Source organism: Trichogramma pretiosum, unplaced genomic scaffold (assembly GCF_000599845.2).
Source record: "Trichogramma pretiosum strain Unisexual culture from Peru unplaced genomic scaffold, Tpre_2.0 scaffold87, whole genome shotgun sequence".
In the NCBI taxonomy this organism is placed as follows: domain Eukaryota; kingdom Metazoa; phylum Arthropoda; class Insecta; order Hymenoptera; family Trichogrammatidae; genus Trichogramma; species Trichogramma pretiosum.
In genome coordinates, this window is record NW_019641711.1 from 531,823 (window position 1) to 548,197 (window position 16,375).

Genomic DNA, 16,375 nt, shown 5'->3' on the forward strand with positions numbered 1-16,375 from the left:
GCGAGATATATTTTTTGATTTTAAAATATTTTTTAGTTTGAATATTTCAACGATGCGTCTTGTAGGCCGGATCGGTGCGTGTAGGCGCGTTAAGTCGGAGCGCGGAATTGGCTGGTTGCCTTGGCGTAGGCTATTCGTCGCAGGACGTTACAACACCATCAAAAGTTTTTGTGTGACCATATTGTGAGAATATTCATATAAGAAGTATACTTCTTAAGGATTTGAATTCTACCGCGTTAGTCAAGTAGATAAGGTAGAGTACTGATAAGCGATAACACGTGATACGAGCAAGTGACTTGGAAAGTAATTATTGAGCTGAGAACAACATTATAAGTTGAAGTGTAATTGTTAAAGTAATTGTTAGTCTGTGAGAGACAAAATTATAATTAATAAACATTGAATTTTGTTTCTCATGTTTACAGGTATTGAATGAATCTTATAAATAAGTTGTAAATAGTTTTATGATATAATATAATCTCATGTTTACAGAGAAACTTTTCAGTTTATTATTTTACTAATCGTACCCCAGACCAACGTTAATCAAATAAATAACTATCATATTATAAAACAACATTCACGTTTAAAGAAAATAGAAACAATGGAAAAGTTGAAGTTTGAATTCAAAGTGAGAGGTAGTGCAGATGGGAAATCAAATGTGCTTTGCATAACCTCAATTGAAACTCCAGATGGAAGAAAGTTTATCCTGCCTGATGAAATACAATCAGCCTCATTACATACACTGATATTAAACCATGAAGTTTTCGCAAAAGTGAAAAAAAGCATAACAAAAAGAAATCAATTTAGGAAAATCTGGATAACAGTAACTGAAGAGATTAGAAAAGTATACCTAGATGAAGAGGAAAATTTACAATTCAGAGATTATTTTTTGGAAGAATCCATAATGAATACTGATATAACGAATGAGTCTACACAAACAACAAAATTGAAAAAATTAATAGAATAATCTTAATTACTTATAGCATTAAGCCGCTTCATCGGGTCGCTCGGTGACCTTAGTGGCGTGTCATCTCCCGGTGATGAAGAAACACGTGAGTGCTCGTAAAACTATGTTTTATTCCTCATATTCGTTGAATTTGCATCATTTGACACAGGTTTCATCTCGCGCGCCCGCGTGTCACGCTTTCTCCGTACGCGCCTTGCACACATACGCAAACTTACATACATATACGACCTGCTCTAACGAGTCAGCGTATGTTAGCCGAGCACACTCACACATAAATTCAAGAGACGGTTTACGCATGCCTTTGTACGGGTAGCCGCTGTATGAATATTATATTTATTTACAATAATTAGACCTACTTTATTAGTTCATAACAGGTGTATTTGTCCCCTTAACTAATATGGTGAACTATTCTCATTTTTTTTTAAGATTATGAAAGTTTTCTTAAAATAAAACTATTATCATGCTTCAATTGTTTTGCTGTATAATCCCACATTTGTTTATATTGATAGGCAGTCGAAATACCTGGAATTAAAATTTTCCACTACTGCGGAGGCTTGAATTTTGCTTCAAAAACGAAATTTCGAAGAGAATTATATAAAATAGCTGATGTTATTATAAATCAAGAGCTATCATCTGGTAAAAAAACTATCACGAACGATAATACCATCCACGAACATCAAGATTCGGAAAAGGTAAACCTTTTTTTATTAACTTATCTGAGAAACGCCTCAATTGTCAATAATAAATTAATAAAAGGAACTAACAAACATCGTAGAAATACCTAGGTGGGCTCAAATCAAAAGTTAATAACTTCTACTTTTGTAATCTATGATAAAAATAATATATTTTTATTTTTTACCGCTCGAAAAATGAACAATGCAAGAGTTCGTTAGGTATTCCTACGATGTCTGTAAGTCCCTTTTATTATTATTGACAATTGAAGCGTTTTTAATAAACAAATGAACCGATTTCAACGTTACATATATCGAATTGAAGAATTTGCAAGGACCTATTACTTTTGTCCAAAACTTCTTTTCATACAATTTACGGTTTTCAATCTGTAGCCGAAAAACCGATTTTCCTAATATTAAAGGGCCCAATTGTTTAAATTACAATCGACTCAACTGTGGCATTTATTATAACTTCATTCCTATCATCAAACTCTAACGAATCCCGGTGAGATACGCCGGCTGCGAATTTTTTCACGTTCAAAACAAATTTGACTGGACTAACAAGGAGAGCTTTTCAGGTGCGGGTCATGGATTTGCTCCAAAATTTTTTTGCGGTCTCCTGGTACCCAATACTGAAGCTCTCTGTGCTTAGTTTGATCCAATGGGCCTAAGGGCCCATTTTGTAGAGGATTTTCCACATTATAAAAAAATCTTTGTTATTTTCTATATCGAAATAGAAGTACTTAAACGAAAAAATGGGACGATCAAAAGTTTTAAAATTTTTCAAAGAATCTGCTTGAATTTTTGTAGAATTTTTGGGACCATCTACGACTCTCTTTACGAAGTCCTAAAATCTACTAAAAAAAGGGTTACATTTGGGCCTTTTGAATTAAGTGATAGATGGTCACAAAAATTCTGAAAAAATTCAAGCAGATTCTTTGAAAAATTTTAAAACTTTTGATCGTCTTATTTTTTCGTTTAAGTACTTCTATTTTGATATAGAAAATAACAAAGATTTTTTTATAATGTGGAAAATTCTCTACAAAATGGGCCCTTAGGCCCATTGGATCAAACTAAGCATAGGGAGCTTCAGTATTGGGTACCAGGAGACCGTAAAAAAATTTTGGAGCAAATCCATGACCCGCACCTGAAAAGCTCTCCCTGTAAGTTGCTTTAATTTTGAAAAATCCAATAGTTTTTTTGAAGTTCCGTTCTCATCTCTCATCTGCCAGTTAGGCGATCAAAATACAATCACTCGCTGTAAAAGGTAGCATTTTACTTGCTGTTTTGATCTAAAGTTAATGCAGCCTTTCTTTCAAATTAAACTATAAAGATTGCAAAAATACTTTTCCTAAGTCCTATTTGAAACTAATATTTATTTTAGTTCAAAATAATTTCATAAAACGCCAACTACTTAAACGACTACTTGATCAAAAAACCGATCGAATTTAATTTAACGGCCGTTTATTTTGATGGCAGAAAAGATAATACTCTCTGTCAGGTAAGAAATGGGAATAAATATAAAAAAAAATATAAGAAAAGAAGAGCATATAATCGTTTTAATTGAGCCAAGGTCAAAATATTTGAGTCATTTTGTACCTCAATAAGGTTCCGAGCAGCATATCAGTGAAGGACTTCACAATTTACTTGTTGAAAAGGAGGTGTTGAAAATTTAGAGATTATTGGTTGCGACGAAATAGCTGTAAATACTGGCTGGAAAAATGGTGTTATTTGGCGTATGGAAAAACTTATCAATAAGCCATTGCAGTGGATAATACGTTTTCTACACTTTAATGAATTGCCATTTCGGACTTTACTTATTTTTATCGATGGTGTGACAAACGCTAGACGCAAGAAGTAAAATGCTTCAAACTTCCCGCAATAAATTTCGATGCCTCTCATTGTTATAATATGATAGCTTGGTCATGTTCATACAATTCAGCAATTTATGATAGATTGATCATGGTTCATACAATTCAGCGCCAGTTCTTAAAAAATTAAGTGACGAAATTTTAACAATCCGATCATCAGACGCTGATATATTTTTGGATTGGGAATTCGAGTAATATCCGTGCCATACTGTTGCAGTGGAGAGACTCGTCAAATTAGTTACGGAGGCTTCTTCAAAAGTTTACGGACAAGAAAGTAGGAACCGGGTTATTTAAGCGACTCTACAATCAAGGGAAAATATGAAAAAATTTAACACAAAGAAGGACTTTATTTTGTAAAAATGTAAATTAAAAAAAAATCGTTAATTAATTTTACATTTTTTTTATTTGGAAAGATGATAAATTATACGCAATCGTTACAAAAAATATGAAATTGTTAAAGGTTATTGTAGTGTATGCGGAGTTCACGAGGGGCGCGAGAGCGCGGCGAGGAAGGGACTTCGTGGCGAGTGATGAGGCACTTGAACGCTGGATCCCGAATAGAAAAGACAGTAAAAGTGTTACACATTATTTGGCCTTGTCTTCCTTTAATCTCTAAGCGACGACAGTACAATTGGCGACGAGGATATATACTGTAATGGAATTTCTAAATTCAATTGAAAACCGCGGGCGCGAATAGACCCGTCAGCGCGAAGCTCGCCGTGCAGAGAGCACGACGAGCAGACGACAGCAGCGAACACGCGTGAGTAGAAGGGCCGACGAATGAGAGAGAAAGGAGTCAATCTTGACCCGTGCACCAGCGTGACTAGTCACACCGCGATCGATCGATATTTGTAATTTTGTAAATCGCGTGCAGTGAAGTGTGTGAGAACCCGCCGGAGATACTCCGAATAAATACGCGCGAACCAGACCCGGTTAACACTGCACTGCAACATACTGAGCCATCGTTGTACCAGCCGAAAAGCTACTTCCAGGCCCCGACGAACCACGCTACACCTAAGATCCTGCGAGCGAGTTCGACCAGTCATCGGCGAACAACAGCGAGTAAGCGATTATCAATTGTATTTGCGAGCGAGCGATCGGCCTCCCTTCCGACATTTTGTTTCGCGAGAATTGTAAAAGTCACTGTACAAAATTACTGAGCATTCACTTTAAATACAACGAGAATCTTTATTCATTTTTTTAAATTGTCAAACGCGAGTTCTTCCTTTTAGTCGACCTCCCTTTTCAGCCACCCGAGGTCTCGACGATCAGATGACTCACCAAGCAACGGCACACGAACGACACCACTGGACTTAAGTAACTCGTCGAGCAACGGGCTCGACGAGTAATCATTTTGTAACCCGGAATTGATAGTCTCTTTTGATTTCACGACGTGTGAGCTGGCCAGCCTTAAAACTAAGTTTGTTCCCCGTTACAATACATATGAAAAGAAAAACTACATTAAACACCAGGTAAATGTACAAACGTAGTTGTAAAAACACAATGAAATGTAGTTCTTTCGCTCAAGAGGAAAGAGGTTATAACATTAAAAAGTTCATACGAATCTGAAGGGCCATGCAGTAAGAACTATGCATAAATGCAACAAAGGGCCATGCAGCAAATAGCTGATGATACACACGATTACTAAGGGAAAAAAGATATTGCCAAACGGAAAAAGAAGCTTTTGCCTTAGTATGGGCTGTAGAACACTTCAAAACATATCTGTTTGGTAAGGTATTTGAACTGATCACTGACCATAAGCCACTAGAAGTGATTTTTGGAGAAAAATCCAAGCCATGTGCTAGAATTGAACGATGGGTTCTAAGATTACAAGCATACCAATATAAAATAATCTACAAACCAGGCAAATCAAATATTGCAGACCCTCTTTCTCGTTTGTGCAAAATAAAACAAGAGCAGCCGTTCGACAATGAAAACTATATCAATCTGATCGTAGTACAGCCGACCTGTGGCAGTATCGCTGAGCCAAATCCGACAAGAATCAAGAATAAACAAGAAGATTCTATTAATCAGAAAAGGCCTGTATGAAGAGGCCTGTATCAGTCAATTCAAAATTATAAAATATTTCAAACGGAATTGTGTTTTCAAGATGAAATACTTTTAAGAGGAAATAAAATAGTCATTCCAGAAAATCTGCGACAACAGGTCCTAAAAGCAGCTCATGAAGGTCATCCAGGTATAGTAGCCATGAAAGGGCGTCTGCGGACAAAAGTATGGTGGTCGGGAATCGATAAAGATGCAGAAAATATAGTAAAAAATTGTAAGGGTCGTACCCTAGTTTCTGCACCAGATCCTCCAAATCCAATGAAACGACGTGAACTCCCGGTTGCACCATGGGCGGATGTGTCATTAGATTTCATGGGGCCCTTACCAAGTAAATATTACATCTTTTTAGTAGTTGATTACTACTGCAGATACAAGGAGATAAAAATCATGAGAAGCACAACCACTGAAGACACAATTAAAGTTTCAAAAGAAATATTTTCCAGATTAGGTTTTCCATCAATAATCACTTCGTACAATGAACCTCAGTTCAAAAGTGATACATTCGCAGAATTTTGTAGGCAGTGTAGCATCGTTCACCTTGCTACCATTCCCTACTGGCCACAGATGAACGGTGAAGTAGAAGGCCAAAATAGGAGCGTGCTAAAAAGACTAAAAATTAGTCAAATAGAAAAAAAAGACAGGAAAGCAGATCTTATGGACTATTTAATGATGTACAATAGCACTCCTCAGGCAACTACCGGAAAAACACCGTCAGAACTGTTCTATGGACGACAATTTAGGGACAAGTTACCAACCATTTCTGATTTTGGAAAAAATTGGACGAACGATGAAGAGATGAGAAAGGTAAATTATATGGGGACCGAAAGCGACACGCTACTGACAAAGATCTACAAGTGGGAGAGCAAGTATTTGTAAAAAATATGTTCAAGACAAATAAACTGACACCGAATTTCGATCCAGTACCTCATACAGTTATGGATGTTAATAAGGAAGATGTACATTAGACCGGGTCGTTTTTGCAAAAATTTTTTGTATCACCTGGGCTCATGGCTAAGCTGAAAGTTCAAGGTTTCAGATGAAAAAAGCCGGGCTGCAGAAGTCAAAAAAGTGACCGGAACCGGTGTCGATACGCTTTTGAAGTTTAAAAACGTGCTTCGGAAATTTAGCAAAATCGCTCTGAAAATGGCAATCATATATTAGATTGCTAACATTGTTCAGAAGGTAAAATTTATGTCGACAAGACGTTTTCTTACGTATTTTTGTGTGTAGAATCGAATTCCCTAGTCAGTTTTGACCTAGGAGGACGATTTCATTGAAAAAAATGCACTTTTTCGATATCTTTATTCTGCGTAAAAAACAAAAAATCGTCTTGTAAACGTTTAAAAATGAACAGAAAAAATTTAGAAAATTTTTTGACACTGCTAAAATTTAGGATTTTTTATGACGAATCCAATGGTATAAATTAGTATACACTTTGAAATTATTTTAATGCAGAAAAATACATCTTTATCCCAAAAAACGACATTACGAAAAATTGAAAAATCGAAAAGTGTATTAGTTTCTTCCAGGAAATGGCTAAGTAGAATCAACTATGGAAAAAATTGCACAAAACTATCTGATAGGTTTTTTTCTCACCTTTCCAACGCCGGTTTCAGAAGTTAAAAATTCGCAAGATTCGCTGAGATACAGCGATTTTTGTACGATACGTTTTTTTAGCTTAAGATTCAACAATCGAAAAAGCTTGTTTTTCGATGAATGTAGTTAGCTCAGAATTATTGAGTTTTAAGCTAAAAAAACGTATCGTACAAAAATCGCTGTATCTCAGCGAATCTTGCGAATTTTTAACTTCTGAAACCGGCGTTGGAAAGGTGAGAAAAAAACCTATCAGATAGTTTTGTGCAATTTTTTCCATAGTTGATTCTACTTAGCCATTTCCTGGAAGAAACTAATACACTTTTCGATTTTTCAATTTTTCGTAATGTCGTTTTTTGGGATAAAGATGTATTTTTCTGCATTAAAATAATTTCAAAGTGTATACTAATTTATACCATTGGATTCGTCATAAAAAATCCTAAATTTTAGCAGTGTCAAAAAATTTTCTAAATTTTTTCTGTTCATTTTTAAACGTTTACAAGACGATTTTTTGTTTTTTACGCAGAATAAAGATATCGAAAAAGTGCATTTTTTTCAATGAAATCGTCCTCCTAGGTCAAAACTGACTAGGGAATTCGATTCTACACACAAAAATACGTAAGAAAACGTCTTGTCGACATAAATTTTACCTTCTGAACAATGTTAGCAATCTAATATATGATTGCCATTTTCAGAGCGATTTTGCTAAATTTCCGAAGCACGTTTTTAAACTTCAAAAGCCTATCGACACCGGTTCCGGTCACTTTTTTGACTTCTGCAGCCCGGCTTTTTTCATCTGAAACCTTGAACTTTCAGCTCAGCCATGAGCCCAGGTGATACAAAAAATTTTTGCAAAAACGACCCGGTCTAATGTACATGTGAGAATTGACACAACGGGTCAGGAATGTCGGCGAAATATTGTTCATCTAAAAAGGGTAAACGGTGTTTGGAACACAATAAAAGATGCAGCGGAGGAAGAAAAACAACCTGTGGAAAAGGACTCCATCGAGATCCAAGAAAATTAATAAGAAAATTATTAACTCTAATTATTTTATACTAATATCTTTATTGATCATTATTTTTCAAAGTCTATAATTTGAACTTATTTAGTTGTAACTTTTCTTTCACATGTTATGTGCCATTTATAATTAATTAAACAAATGTGTACAACAAATATTTAATTTAAAATAAACAAGGGATTTAGTGTATGCGGAGTCCACGAGGGGCGCGAGAGCGTGGCGAGGAAGGGACTTCGTGGCGAGTGACGAGGCACTTGAACGCGGGATCCCGAATAGAAAAGACAGTAAAAGTGTTACACATTATTTGGCCTTGCCTTCCTTTAATCCCTAAGCGACGACAGTACAGTTATAAATTTGTATCCATTTTAATTTTATAGCACTGTTTAGCATAAGTTCACATTTATGGCACGCTTTTCTGTGGCATAAGTCGCACATTCTGGCACCGATGCGTTCGCATCACACTCGCATGCGCTCGTGCGCTAACCTCACTTCACGTTACCAGAAGTGCGACTCATGAATCGGAAAAGGGGGCATAAATGTGAACTTTACGCAGTACTATAAGATGTTGTTCGATACTCGGGCCATAGGGGACACTTTTCGGCCCAGCTATTAGGGCCCTCGCTGCGTTTGGGCCCTAAACTACGCCGTGCCAAAAAGTGTTACTTATGGCCCTTGTATCGAAAATTACTATAAATAAATTTCAATACCAAAGTTTATTAGTTAAAAAAATATGTTTTGTTTAATTTATATTAAATTCACAATATATGATAAAATGCGTCGTTTAGGCATAAAATGTGCTTAAAAAATGGATAATTGCTATCTCGTTCAGAATTTTTTGAGACCATCTTAGGCGCTCGCCGCATGAACCTCTCGAAAAATACACTTATAACGAAGAATTTCGTTGCTCCCGAATCCAATTTAGTCAAAAAATGACTTGCTGGCAGCTAATTAAAGAAAAGAGCAAAATAAAGGAAAATTCGTGAAAAAATGGCTTAATATGCACCCGGGGGAATAGCCAAAGCAAAATTTGGATTCCTGACATATATATCGGATTCTTTAATATATTTTTTATCCCTTCGAATAGGTAAAAACAATTAGGAAGGCGATCATCAGTATATTTGCGCTAAATGCGGTAAAAAGACGGAGAATCGCGAAAAAGGGTAAAAAAACACAACATTTTCGCTGCTTAGCGTGGAAATACTCAATTGACAGGTATCAGCTTACGCTGACTTTCATTTTATGTCAAAAGAATAGCTTTGTACACTATTACGAAGCGATTTTCAAAAACATGTGTTTTTCGCTTCACTCTAATGAGGAGAGCTAATCAAACGGTTTTGAAAGGAAATTATCCAATACCAAAATTCGAGTCGATTATGGCAAAACTGCGAAGGACGAAATATTTTTCCACAATAGATCTAACTGATGCCTACCATCAAATGGAACTAGAAGAAGATAGTCCTTATATAACTACATTTATGACGGGTTTTTATATATGAGGGTATTTATAGATACAAGAGATTGAAGTTCGGAGTAAATTCAGCAGTAGAAATCTTCCAAAATAACCTAGAAATTAACTTAATGCCATGCAAAAATTCCTTCAACCTCCTCGACGATATCATTGTCTTTGGATCGGAAATGGAAAAGCACGATGTTTGTCTGATGAAAGTGTTGTCAGTTTTGGATGACAAAAATATATCCCGGAATGCCACAAAATACAAGTATAGAGTTAAAGAGTTATCTTTTCTTGGCCACATATTGTCTGATCAAGGAATAGACGTTGACAGGGTCTTATCACGTATTTTGGGAAACTTTCAGTAAACTTGGGCACGGAAACGAATTTTCTGCGGTCGTCACTTAAAAGCGAGTCAAAATTCCATTGGGATAAAGATCAAGAAGAATGTTTCCGTAAATTAAAAGGGAGCCCGGCACATTTGCCAACTTTATCTTACTTCGATCCGAAAAGGCGTACACGTCTAATGGCTAACGTCAATCCAGTAGCTTTACGAGCTGTGCTTTTGTAATTTGACATTGATAACAATTCCCAAATAATATCTTTTACTAGCAAAAGATTGTCAGATACAGAAAAACGTTACTCCAATACTGAAAAAGAATAGTACGCTACGTATCTCACGCTACGCAGCGTGAGATATACATATAGGCAACCCGTCGAGCAATGAACATTGACCACATGACTATATAGATACGCACGGATCTCAATGCGGACAGAGTGTATAGTACGAGCAGAGCTACATGCACAACCCCGAGCGGATTATACATTTAGCACGCTTGTAGCGAAATCAGCCTCAAACAGGCGCGTATGGTGAAAAGATATATATGAAGGTAAGAGCAGATTGGCGTATGTCTGTTCTATGTATGCGTGTGTGCGAGCAATACTCCACGGAGCTGTTTTAGGAGGATTTCGAGCAAATAAGCGTTCCTGAATACTCACGTCCTTACGTGTTATTATGTACATATTTTGTACTTAAAGATCATTGGAGCTTGGCGAGATGTTTACGAGTACACGCTAGCCAGAGATACTTCGATTGAATTGTCGATGATTCCTAATCGCTTCTGTATCGACTGCTCTATATGTATAATGTATACTTATTCCTCACGTGTGTATGTGTACACACGCGAACACGGAGTCGTATATTGGCCCAATCTAAAAGAGAGGCTCACAATAATTTCGTGTAAGCTTATCAAAGCATTAGTTCGAATTTACATATTCGCGTTTATATCTTACTTATAGACGTTCACGATTCAACGCTCAATTCTCAGTTGCAGAATAGTATATCACGTGCCTAGGTAGCAAAAAACTGGAAAGCCTCGGAGCACGTGTAAATATCATCCGAGGCGAAGCCGAGGCTGATGAACATGTGATCTGAGGCTTTCTTTTTTGCTTCATAGGTGGGTATACTATAATTTATGAATCCTCTAGCAGAACTTAACTTTTTCGTTTTGAGCGCCTGGACGAAAAAGGTTAGTTTCGGCTGGGGTATTATGAAAAAATATTTTCGTAAGACTTTTCAGCTATTTACGTCATTCAATTCATTAATAAGTACTTACAAGTATAAGATTTTAAAGAATATTTCCACCTCGTCGTTGTGGTAATGCTTGCAAATCATGTGCAAAGGAGTTAATCCATCGTCGTTCAAGAAAATTCATATTTTCTCGTGAGCTTTGTAATGACTCTGATCATACTTTCATGGGCTCGTTAAGGTTGAGCATCCTTTTGCGCAGTCGTACAACACAAGCAATCTCTCACAAATTTCAATATTTGTTCTTTTAAAAAAATAGTATATTTCTATACCGGTGCAGTAAGGTTTTTTTGACAAAACGAGGGATTATAGTATTTCATAAGCTAGATTACTCAAGCTTCTTTGCTTTCATAGTTACTTAATAACAGCTACACTAGTTGGATCGATTAGATTATATGGATTTCTTAGATATAAATTTGTTCTCGCTACGATTAGGTGAAAACAACTCCCGGATGAGTCCACTGCTTCGCACCCTTGTTACAAAATATAAAATAATTATAATATAATATTATGGAGACGGCCGGGCAAGTAGAGTCATAAGTAAGATTTTTTACATACCTCTACTAGTGATTAATAGACCTATTACAAGCAGTAGTTACTATGAATTTTAACAATTATATTAATTAATTATTTTATTGAATCATTCTATTACAAACTTTGCATTGTCGTTATCGTTTGAGAAATGAAAATATTACTCTATGTGAGTACTTGTCTTAATATATTTGATTTCATTACTATCATAGTTAAGTAATTAATCAATGTTGGATTGAGATTGTGAGTTTCAACAATTTGAAAAGGAAAGGATTTTAAATATAGGTTTAAATCAAAATGATCAGACTGTCATACTTGCCCCTATTTATACTTTAAAAAAATATATAACAACGGTTTTGAATTATTCTATTGCAAACATTTCAGTAGGATAAAAGTTTAAAATAAAAAATTGTTAGTTTGTTCAATACTTGACGGAATTTATTTGATTTCAATAATATCATAGCCAAGAAATTGATTATCGTTTACGAGTTGAAATTACCAATTGAATAGTTTAGAAACATATGGTAGCACAAAAATATGAGGGTAAGACGGACATACTTGGTTATAAATGTTCTTTTAAAAAACAAGAGTTCATGGGATTTCGGATTATTATATTATTTATATAAGTATGCTTATAATACACGTAAAAAATTTGAAAAATACGTCTTGACGATAATAATTATTTGAAAACATCGCGACTTCCCGGAGAAAGTCATCGTCGAGTCTGGATTCTGACCTAGCTACAAAAGTGATTATAATCTAGGGCTGTGTGAGTATCCAATTTTTCGAGTTTTACTCGACTCGAACTCGAGGAAAAAACTCGAACACGACGAGTCGAGTTTTTTCGAGTCCCGCACAGCCCTATTATAATCAGACTTTTTTTGATGATGCTCCTAATAAAGGACAGCAGCTGAATGACATTGGAATGCAGAAAATCTCTTCTCCAGAAGAATGTAATTTGTCAGTTTCAGCAGTAACCGAAGAATTTTGTTCAAGATTAATTAAGGCAATAGAAAGTATGTACAGTGAATTTATTTTTAATTGTGTTTAATTCAGAACAATCATTTTATTTATTTTGTAGATTTCAATAAAAAAATTTTATCCCATATTGAAAAAAAAGTTGTTTCAAGAATACTTATAATAGAAAAAGTGTTGGGTATAGCGCGGCATCACTCTTTCAGTTGCCCCTTCCCCTAATCCGTGTCTCGTTGATGTGCGGTCCGCGCGACGCCGGCCGACACGTTGCGACACGAGCGATCGTCACTCTCTGTTCTCTCGTTGCCTTGTGCACAGTCAATAGATCGATAATCCCCTAATTCTTGCCAGCGCTCGACGCCTTAAATTACTTTTGATTACACTTAAAAACTATTCTTGATTCAGTAAAAGTAAAGTTAGATCACAGTTAGAAATAATAACAAACTATTCAACCTTGATTAATAAATAAAAGTGATTATTAACATACAGAAAGTGAAGTGAGTAATTATTTCCATCTACCTACCCCTTCACAGGCAATAAAACACCTTCAGGTTATGGGCCCAGCACGCTTCCACTGCGCGACTACGGGATTGAAACCTTTATTTTGTGTTTTTTTGCTTGCTGGAAGGGCGGTTTAGTGAAAGTTAATAATCTGTTGTGTGGCAATTGTGTTCGTTGCAGCGGCAACAGTGAAACGAAGCTAGAATTGATCGGTCTTTCTTTTACAGTTGGAAAAATGGAAGGCTCCAAGTTGAGAAAGGTTTTCTCAACCACAAGAGGTAAGTCTTGTAAAAATTTCATAGAGTGCATGAAAAACGGTAGTGCGTAAAGAAAAGGCGAACATCGATATCGGCCATTTTCACATACATTCGCACAGACGACAAAACGAGTCGATGCACGATCGCGCGTTCGTTTGTTTTGAAGATCGCTCGAACGTTCAAAATTCTTGGAAAGTCACACGCGCGCGCGAGCACGAGTGCCGGTCGTTGTATAGTTGGACGATTGACCGATAGGCGGCGCCGATCGAGGTGTGTTGCGACTCGTAGTCGAGCCCACTGCCAGAATTGAAATTGTGTGTGTGCGTGTGTGTATAGGCACTGGGCCGCAACTCGCGTCGACGTATATTCACGTGTGTCCCGTGTATACTGCTGCGAGTGCGATTTGCTGTGCGTGGAGCGTGTATACGCATTCACGTCATATACGCGCTCGCGTGGTGCGTACTCTCGTACGTATCACGAGAACTGTCACGACACGTTACGTGTGTATGTGTGCAGGACGGTGTGAGTAGCTTCGTTTGCTGCGCGTGTACAATCGTGCGTTCCGAAACACGTGTACAAGCAAACGAATTATGTGAACGCTAGACGATGTGATACAACACAAAATTAATACGCGAAACGGATATGTATTTTATGAGTGTATGTGAATTGCATGTTATCGTGTGTTCCGAGACATGCAAGTGTTTTTTTTATTTAACTATATATCGTGAAATACATGAGTTTAGTTAGAATGCGTACATGATAGATGACAGCTGGATAGAGCAATGAATTAAAACTAATTATTTGGCCGTTACCATTATAGATGAGAGGACACTTCAAGTCTTCATCCTGACTTAGCTCGAAAACTTCAACATCGGCGAGGAATCAATTTCTCTGGAAATCGACGGAGAGACGGTGTTCGTCTGCACCGAGTCTGGGGCAAGACATCAGGTGTCGGAAATCTCCGACGAGACCAGACGAGTTATAGCTGCATCCATCGCTTCGACAAACTCCGATCAGCGTCAGAGTGACAACGCCGACTTGACAGAGACCAAGCATGACGAACAACAGCCAAAGGTGAACTCGGTCGACGCCGTAAATAACCCAGAGAAGTCAGGTGACAAACCTGAACCTACGGATCAGTCGAAAGAGCTGGAAGAGATGACGAACCAGCTGAATGCTAGAATTGCCGGTAAATCCACACCTCGCATCAAAGAGTCAATTACTTTAAAATGCTCGAACAGTAACGTTAAATCTAAAATCCTTGATTTCAATTCAGCGCTAGAAAAGGAAAATGAAGATGCTAGAGCTAAATTAAAAAAAAAGCACCAATGACTCGACTGTGGCCAGAGAACTTTCGCACTTCATGTATGAAAAGTTCACCGCTTTTTCGGAGCAGGTGATGCACAAGTTAGACATGCTGAATGATCGATGCAACAAGTTGGAAGGAGAGAATCCTGAAATATCGGTAAGAGATCCTGATCATTTTCAAGGTGTAAGCAGAGACATGATTTCGCAGACAATTAGAGAAGAAATGAACCGTTACAGAGACAATTCGAGCAGGCTAGATGTATCTGATAAAATACAGATTCAAGTGTCGAATGGAGAGAGCTCAAGCAAGAGAAGCTATAAATTGACCAATGAAGTCAGCTACGAAATATTTTATGATTTTCTCTCCTCTGAGCTCACTCTGTGCGACCTACTGTACGTTATTGATCCTGTAAACGGTCGAGAGAAAAATCTCTCGGAAGAACAGCTAGAAAAGGATAAAATTAGGGTAAGAGATTTAATCATAAACAGAATCGATATCTCTTATTACTCTAAAGTGTCGCATCTGCGAGATCCTGTCAAACTGCTAGAAAAAATAAAAGAACTAAAACTAAACGAAACGGCCATCACTCCTTCAGTCCTTCGAAAGCGCCTGTACAATATTAGATATAATCCAAGTAAGGAAAAAGCCTCGGCTTTCTGGGATAGATTTGATAATTTAGTTATGACGTTCAATAGAAGTCCAGGTGTACACGAGCTTTCTGAGGACGAAGTAAGGGATGCCTTATTCGATGCGATAGTTCATGCCATACCGCAAGTTAGAGATACGCAATGTCTGCACAAATTTTCGACTGGAAAATTATTATCGATCCCTCAATTGAAAGAATACATTACTCAACAGGAATCTGCGAAGCTAGAAAAGTTGGAAGGTCAGAAGCTCGAGGTACCGTCAGCTGCGAACGTCAAGGTCCAGTCCAGACCCGGCGAAAAAGCCTGCTATACCTGTGGCAACAAGGGTCACCTGTCCAAGGATTGTACCCGGAATGGCCCCATGTGTTATCGCTGTAGGAGATACGAAGGACATGTATCTCCCGACTGCCCCTACAGTGATGCACAGATCAGCGCCTTCAAGAAAAAAGGTAATGACTCAAAATCTGATAATAGAGGTGGTGGATTTACTAAAAATAATTACAAGAGGAAAGCTAGAAGTGACGACAAACCCCAACAGAACAAGAGAGCTAGATTTGAAAAGGCAAAAGGTGACAAGAATGATAAGCCTCAAAAATCAAACAGTAGCTCGAAATCAAGTTCGTCATCGTCCCAAGGTAAAAATACGTCAATTTTAACCAATAAACTTGCTTGTTTGTCGACAAAACTAGATGGTAGTTGTCGTAGGAGTAGTAGTGGTAGTTTGACTAGGTTCATTGCTGACTCGGGAGCTACCGAACATATGACCAATTCTAGACTGATCTTTAAATCGCTTGATACCGATGCTGACTTTAAGATCACATGCGCCAATAAAGATGAAGCCGCTTCATTCAGATCGGAGGGAGTGGGAACCGTGGCCGCGTCTCAAAGCGAGAAAAACTACATGTTGGATGAGGTCATATGCGCCAGCTCAT

General features: G+C 37.2%; 1 protein-coding gene across 1 annotated transcript in view; it reads left to right on the top strand.

The window, feature by feature from the left end:
• LOC106657818 (solute carrier family 26 member 6-like) overlaps positions 1–14,819 on the top strand; it is a 69,426-nt gene extending 54,607 nt beyond the window's left edge. Inside the window, exons 12-16 of the mRNA XM_023463232.1 lie at positions 1,474–1,656; positions 5,241–5,545; positions 5,633–6,377; positions 14,343–14,676; positions 14,764–14,819. Coding sequence (XP_023319000.1) covers positions 1,474–1,656; positions 5,241–5,545; positions 5,633–6,377; positions 14,343–14,676; positions 14,764–14,819 — 1,623 coding nt within the window. The remainder of the gene's footprint in view (positions 1–1,473; positions 1,657–5,240; positions 5,546–5,632; positions 6,378–14,342; positions 14,677–14,763) is intronic.
• Positions 14,820–16,375: the final 1,556 nt, after the last annotated feature.